At 31.4% G+C, this 7,649-nt stretch overlaps 1 protein-coding gene across 1 annotated transcript in view; it reads right to left on the bottom strand.

The window, feature by feature from the left end:
* Window positions 1-356: 356 nt before the first annotated feature.
* Window positions 357-7,649, bottom strand: part of LOC117172110 — a 259,054-nt gene continuing 251,761 nt past the window's right edge. Inside the window, exon 4 of the mRNA XM_033359899.1 lies at window positions 357-1,082. Coding sequence (XP_033215790.1) covers window positions 786-1,082 — 297 coding nt within the window. The 3' untranslated portion in view covers window positions 357-785. The remainder of the gene's footprint in view (window positions 1,083-7,649) is intronic.

Below are 7,649 nucleotides of genomic sequence, written 5' to 3'. Positions count from 1 at the left end.
AAATGCAAGTTTTTAAGTATATTATTTTTGCACTAACCTGACGTAATCAGCAGCAATGTACTCTATTTTTCTCACCTTCTTCATACACTCACTTTTTGCTGAGGACTTCACAATATTACAGCGAGTGAAGACAGCTTTATTCACATATAGCACGCAGCAATCGCTAAACGAAGTCTAGATGACTTTGCATAAACCTGAATCTATTTCACATGCTTTTAAAATCACAGTGAACGAACTATTTTATCAGCCAAAAATATTTAAAAACAGGTAAAAATATTTTTTTCGATAGATTATCATTATTGTTGCATTTTACATTTAAAATAATCCTAAAATATTCGGGAAATGAAAAATGAATAACACTAAACATTGAAAGATCTTTAACTAGTCCTGAATAAAGTCTGGACGTATTTTTGATAAATTACCTGAATTTCCAATATTCTCAATTTCGAGTTTTTAAAAATTTTAAAGTTTTTCATATACTTGGTGTTCCAAACTCACGTGTCAAGACTTATATGGCTTTATACAAAAAAATATCAATCTAAAATTTCTTTTTCAAAAATCAGGTGACGTTTTAGTTTTTGAGTATTGAGATATTTAAGATAGAGCGTCACTATAACCCCACCTCGGCGATCACTTTTATAACATTGGATTGGATTCCCGCGCACGCACAGACGTCTGTTTGACCCTGAGTGGTCTATTAGAAATATTTTATAACTCATGATTTAAAACTTTAACTTCTTCTACATTGAGCAAAAATCAATTATAATATCTATAATTGAAAGTCTCTAATTAAAGTATAACATTCTTGCCGATAGATTAGAATCTTCGATCGGCACTTCCCATCTTCTGTCCCAAAAATCTTTCTCTGTTGTAGATCCTAAACGGATACACATCGGTAAACGAATTTCTCGTTCACAACGTCTGGAAATTGACCAGTACACAAAGTCCTTTGGACATTTATAGAGATAACCTTGAAGTGAACCTCTAGAATTATGTTGGCACTTGTAAAAAGCACTACTGCATCCCTCTTGATACGGATAGTGACCTTCTTTGGGACATATACTTTTCGTAGATAACTTCACCTGTAACATTCATATAAACATAATATTATAGGGACCGCACTTTAATTACTTAACGGATTATATGTCCTCGCCAGGCATTTTCCTCCATTCAACATTGAAATTTTAATAAATTTATGCATATTGCCAGACCCCTCTGAGCCGACACTCCGTATAACATTTTCGGTGCATTTGGAATCGAATTAGAGGGCCTGCGGTTGCGGACAGAGGTTCCCTATGGCAAGGGTTTATGCTGAATATGGCAACGAATATTGAAATGTTGCGGCAAACTATTCAGGGATGGTCCCGAAGAACAAATCTCTAATCTCGAAAAACTACGGGAAACTACCCTTCCACATGAGCGTATGCAGCGCAACATATAAATGTATGAAAAAAGCATAAAAAATAATGAAACTTAGAAAACACTGTCAGTCGATATTTTTTTTTCTTTTTTGCTCTCTGATAATATGTAATGCTGTTCCCAAAAACTATCCCTAAGTCATACATATATGCCCCTCGTGAACAAAAAAGTTTTAATAGTTGAAAAACTACCTTAAAAAATGTAGGCATGCTTTAGAATTCAAAATTAATTACATTAAACTTTAAAATTTCCCCCTTATTATCATTGCCTCAAAAAACTACCCTTCTACGTGAACGTATTCATCGGAACATATATATGTATGAAAAAATGCATAAAAAATAATACAACTTAGAAAACACTGTTAGTCGATATTTTGTTGCTCTTTTTTTGCTCTTCGATAATATATAATACGTTCCCAAAAAACGACCCCAGAGTCATACACACTCATCCCTCGTGGTCAAAAACGTTTTAAAAGTTAAAAACTCACCTTGAACAATACAAAAATGATTTAGGAATCAAAATAATAACATGAAAATTGCAAATTTCTCTCACATTACAATTTACCCCAAAACTACCCTTCCACGTGAACCTATGCAGCGGAACGTACATATGTATGAAAAAAGCATAAAAAATAATAAAACTTAGAAAACACTGTTAGTCGATCTTTTGTTGCTCTTTTTTTGTATTTCGATCATATATAATACGTTACCCAAAAACTACCCCTACGTCATGCATACCCTCCCTTCGTCATCAAAAACGTTTAAAAAATTGGAACACCACCTTGAACAATGCAATAATTATTTAGAATTCAAAATTAATTTCATGACACTTAAAAATTTCCCTCTCTTTATAATTTTCCTGAAAAACTATCCTTCCAAGTAAACGTATGCAGCGGAAGGTTTTCTGTTGCATATGTTCACGTGGAAGGGTAGTTTTGGGAATATTATAATGAGAAGGAAATTTTTGAGTGTCACGTAATTAATTTGGAGTTCTAAATCATTGTTCGGGGTCGTTTTCCAACTTTTAAAACGTTTTTGATGACGCGGGGAGTGTATGTATAACTTTGGGATAGTTTTTAGGGAACGTATTATATATTATCAAAGAGCAAAAAAAGAGCAGAAAAATATCAACTAACAGTTCCTTCTAAGTTTAACTATTTTTAATACTTTTTCATACATATGTATATTCTGCTGCATACGTTAACGTGGAAGGGTAGTTTTGCGGAAATTATAATGAGAAGGAAATTTTCAAGTGGCATGTAATTAATTTGGAGTTCTAAATCATTTTTACATTGTTCAAGGTGGTTTTACAACATTTAAAACGTTTTTGATCACGAGGGGTGAGTATGTATGACTTAGGGGTAGTTTTTGGAGAACGTATTATATATTATCAGAGAACAAAAAAAGAGCAAAAAATATCAACTAATAGTGTTTTCTAAGTTGTATTATTTTTTATGCTTTTTTCATACGTATATATGTTCCGCTGTATACGTTCACGTGGAAGGGTAGTTTTGGGGAAATTATAATAAAGGCGAAATTTTCAAGTTCCATGTGATTAATTAAAGCTCTAAATCAGGTTTACATTGTTGAAGGTTGTTTTCCCAGTTTGAAAACGTTTTTGATCACAGGGGATAGTTGTGTAAGACTTAGGGGTAGATTTTTGGGAAACGTAATATATGTCATCATTAAGCAAAAAAAAGTAAAAAAATCTCTACTTATCGTTTATCGTATTATAATAATTGTTAGTGAGTTTTTGTAGGTGGTGGCGCTGAGTGGACGTCCTGTTAGCGCCGCCACCTTTTTCTTTGAAGTTTAAAGAGTTTAAAGGGTAATTTTCAAGAGTCAAGTGATTAATTTGGATTTCTAAGTCATCTTTACAGCGTTCAAGATGGTTTTTCCACTTTTAAAACGTTTTTGATCACGAGGGGTAGACGTGTATGACTTAGGAGTAGTTTTTGGGGCGCGCATTATATGTCATCGGAGAGAAAAAAAGAAGCAAAAAATATCAATTAACAGTGTTTTCTAAGTTGTATTATTTTGTATGCTTTTTTCATACGTATATATGTTCCGCTGCAAAAGTTCGCGTGGAAGGGAAGTTTTTTGGTAAAATTATAATGATGGAGAAATTCAAAAGTAGCAGGTAATTATTTAAAGTTCTGAAACATCTTCAAGTTGTCTAATGTTTCTTTTGAAACTTTTAGAACACTCTTGATCACGAGAGGTAGGCATTTATGACTTAGGGCTAGTTTTTGGGGAACGTATTATATATATATTTGGAAAGCAAAAAAATAGCCAAAAAATATCAACAAGCAATGTTTTTTAAATTGTATTATTTTTTGTGCTTTTTCCATACATATATATGTTTCGGTGCACACGTTCACGTGGAAGGGTAGTTTTTTGGTAAAATTATAACGAGGGGAAAATTTAAAATGTCACGTTATTAATTTAAAGTGCTAAAACATCTTTACGTTGTCTAATGTTTCTTTCAATACTTTTAGAATCTTTTTGATTACGAGAGGAAGGTATGCATGACTTAGTGGTAGTTTTTTGGGAACGTATTATATATAATTGGAAAGAAAAAAAACAAAAAAAAATATCTACTAACAGTGTTTTCTAAATTGTATTATTTGTTATGCTTTTTTCATACATAGATATGTTTCGCTGCACACGTCCACGTGAAGGATAGTTTTTTGGGAAAATTATAATGATAGTTGGAGTGGAGGGGGGGGGGGGAGGAATTTTCAAGTTTCAAGTAATTAATTTGGAGTTTTGAATCATCTTTACATTTTTCAAGGTGGTTTTCCCACTTCAAGAACGTTTTTGATCACGAGAGGTAGGTATGTATGACTTAGCGGTATTTTTTGGGAAATGTATTATATATCATCAAAGAACGAAAAAAAATACCAAAAAATTTTGAAAAAATATTAATAAGGGAGAAGTTGAAGGTGGTTTTCCGACTTTTAAAACGTTTTTGATCAGGAGGGGTAGGTTTGTACGAGTTACCGGTAGTTTTTTTTGAAACGTAATATACTTCATCAGAGAGCAAACAAAAATCAAAAAAATCTTCCTTAATTGTTCATCTCATTATAATAATTTTTACTGAGTTTTCATAGGTGATGCCACTGAGTGGGAGTCGTGTTATCGCCGCCACCCTTTTCTCGGAAGTTTTAAGAGCTAACGAAATATTTTTAGCATAAAATTAGTTTTAAAAAAGCAAAAAAAATGGCGTATTCCTTTTTTCAATTTGCCTTTGTGACAGCGCTAAGTGGACGCACCTGCTTCATGGCGCGTATGGGCACTCTGAGGTGCCAAAAACACTTAAATCTCTAGCATGTATCGCAATAGTTTTTGCCCAATCAAGCTCACTATCTTTGAAAAACTGAATATGAACGCGAAGCGCTTCCCTAACCGCAGCATGCACAAGCCGAAAGGGAAGATGAGAAAGAGACATTAAGACCAATCGGGGAAAGCAGGAACCCTCTAAGATTCCGACATCTGGAGAATTCCGACATCTGGACCATTAGTTATTCCGTTTATTGTTTAGTTAACAATGCCAAAAACTGTTGTTTAATGATTTTTACTCAATATTCTTAAGACCGAGTGATAAAATATTCTATACGTAGCCTATAAAAAGCAGAAACAATTTTGAATGCAGTTTTTCAAAGATATTAGTCATTTAGTTTTCAGATATTCATGCCAGCAATCATTATTTGTCCATTTTTGTTATGGTAATGACGGGTAGTCCATTTAACGATATACAGAGAACATTTTAAAGTTTAAATACTTTTTACGTGTATCTTTCTCCGCAAAATTACGTTAGAACTGAAATGTTGTAGTTAAATTTTGCATAAAAATGCAAAAATAATTATTTCCAACAAAGGGACACTCCAACAAAGGCACACCTAGCTTGCGAAATAAACTGCGAAATTGTGGGAGTTTCATCTTGAGCAATTTACTAGCACTTTCATTTGTGAGTATTCTTTCATTTCACCCTGCTTATAACGAAACGCGTCAAATGTGGGTAATATTTTTAACCAAATAATAACGTATAACGTATAACTTCAGTAAGGACTGATTTATTTGAAGGATTAGTTCCACGGTTTCTGAGTTAACCTCAGCCCCGTGGCACTCTGAAATGAAAGTGACAACAATCTTGAACGCGCCCGAGGGCGGCGCTGCCTGTACATTTAGACTGAACATTTTTTAAATGCACGGGGAAAGTGCATGGGGCTTTTAGACGAAAAATTTATCAAGAATTTTTTTGTTATAAACAGGAATAATAGGGTATAAGTGTATTGTTTTTGGATGCTATTATGATTACATAAGTTTGAGGATATTCTTATGGGGAATCTGATACTTGGGAAGGATGGATCTGTTATTGTAATGGTACATATTTTTATCTGAATTATTTTTCAACTCTTTCAATTAATATTCATAAAAAAATTAGTTGCAGTTAGAAGAAAAATTTAAAACAGTGTAAAGCCAATACAATTGTTTTTAAAAATCGCAATATTTTTTGTTCGCTGAAGATAATTGACAAAAAAGTTCTTCACAATAAGAATAACTTAAAATGTCAACGAAAAATAAGTAACAATATTCAATTAAAGGATTTTATAACCCAAATTATTGGTAACATGAATTTTCAATAATATTAATGAAATAATGTATCAAAGTTGTTATTAAAAGATTAAAAAACAGTTTAAATTAATTATACTAGTACTCTGAAAGTGTACTTGTATTTTATCATCAAAATAATGATTTTTCACTTTTCATTAGTCCTTATTAATTTTTTGTATAAATAATAAGCTAAAAACATTTTTTGAGATAAATATATGCAAAAAACTTATTTTAAAAATTAAAATAAATTAAATTTGTATTTTCCCCATGCATTTGTTGAGAAGCCGCGCTGCCTCGGCATGGCGCGGCCGCTATCCAGACCAGTGATCCCAGATCTGAAACGAGATGTGGTCCAATACTATGACAGGTCTATGTCCGTGTGAATATAGTAGGAGACGATGTAAATGACTGAGTTGCGCGCACAACCCATTTCTCCTCTTCGGAATTTGAAGACTCGAAGGTGCACGATTACCGGTCGGAGCACTTGGGCGGTTCTACTTATATCTCTATCTGCTTTGAAATAAAATGAAGAGATTGGGATTTTAATATTTACAGATTTCGATGCTGGGCTGGCGATTCTCATGATTTGAATACTTCGCGCTTCTTTATATGCGTATATTTTGAGGTTATGTTATTTCAAGCATAAAATATAAATTATATATATATATATATATTAATAATGATAATATTATAATACTCTTATTTATATCTTGATCCGCATTTGAAAGAAATCAAAGAAATTGGCGATTTTGGAATTCATCTCGTTTGGATAAAAACTCAATTATTTGATTAAAAAATTAATTATTTTGTTCAAAATGTAAGTATTTTGTAAAAAAAGTCCCCTTTTCTATCAAAAGTTCAAATACTTTGTTAAAATTTTTATTTTTTTTATTTGAAGGTTCATCTCTTTCGTTGAAAATACATTTTTGGAACTGACAAATAATCTATACCATTTTTGGTTAAAAAATCATGTATTTTGTTAAAAATTCATCTTTCTTTTTAGAAACTAAATTGTTTCGAACTTTCAACGAAATTTTTTAATTTTAAAGTCAAAAAGAGTATTATTTACAAAAAAGCTGAATTCTTAACCCAATTTAAAGGCAAATAGTTGAATTTTCAACTATAATTATGAATCCTTAATAAGAAAGAATTAATTTTTTTACTAAGTAGTTCAACTTTAAGTCCATAATCGAATTTTCCACCCAAAAATAATTATTTTAATTTTTCACAATATAGTAGCATTTACAACAAAACGACTTTGCAACCCGAAAATATTTACAGTTGATAATTTAACCGAAAATTGTAATTTTTAATTAAAAAGTACAAATTTTCCATTAAAAATTTAATTACTACAAAGAAAGATGAATTTTTAACAAAATACATGATTTTTTTACCAAAAATGGTATAGAATAATTTTCAGTTTCAAAAATGTATTTTCAACGAAAGGGATGAACCTTCAAATAAAAAAATAAAAAGTTTAACAAAGTATTTGAACTTTTGATAGAAAAGGGGACTTTTTTACAAAATAGTTACATTTTCAACAAAATAATTAATTTTTTAATCAAATAATTGAGTTTTTATCCAAACGAGATGAATTCCAAAATCGCCAATTTC

Source organism: Belonocnema kinseyi, chromosome 4 (assembly GCF_010883055.1).
Source record: "Belonocnema kinseyi isolate 2016_QV_RU_SX_M_011 chromosome 4, B_treatae_v1, whole genome shotgun sequence".
Classification (NCBI taxonomy): domain Eukaryota; kingdom Metazoa; phylum Arthropoda; class Insecta; order Hymenoptera; family Cynipidae; genus Belonocnema; species Belonocnema kinseyi.
Note: the sequence above shows the minus strand (reverse complement) of the source record. Positions and strands in the feature narration are given on the sequence as shown.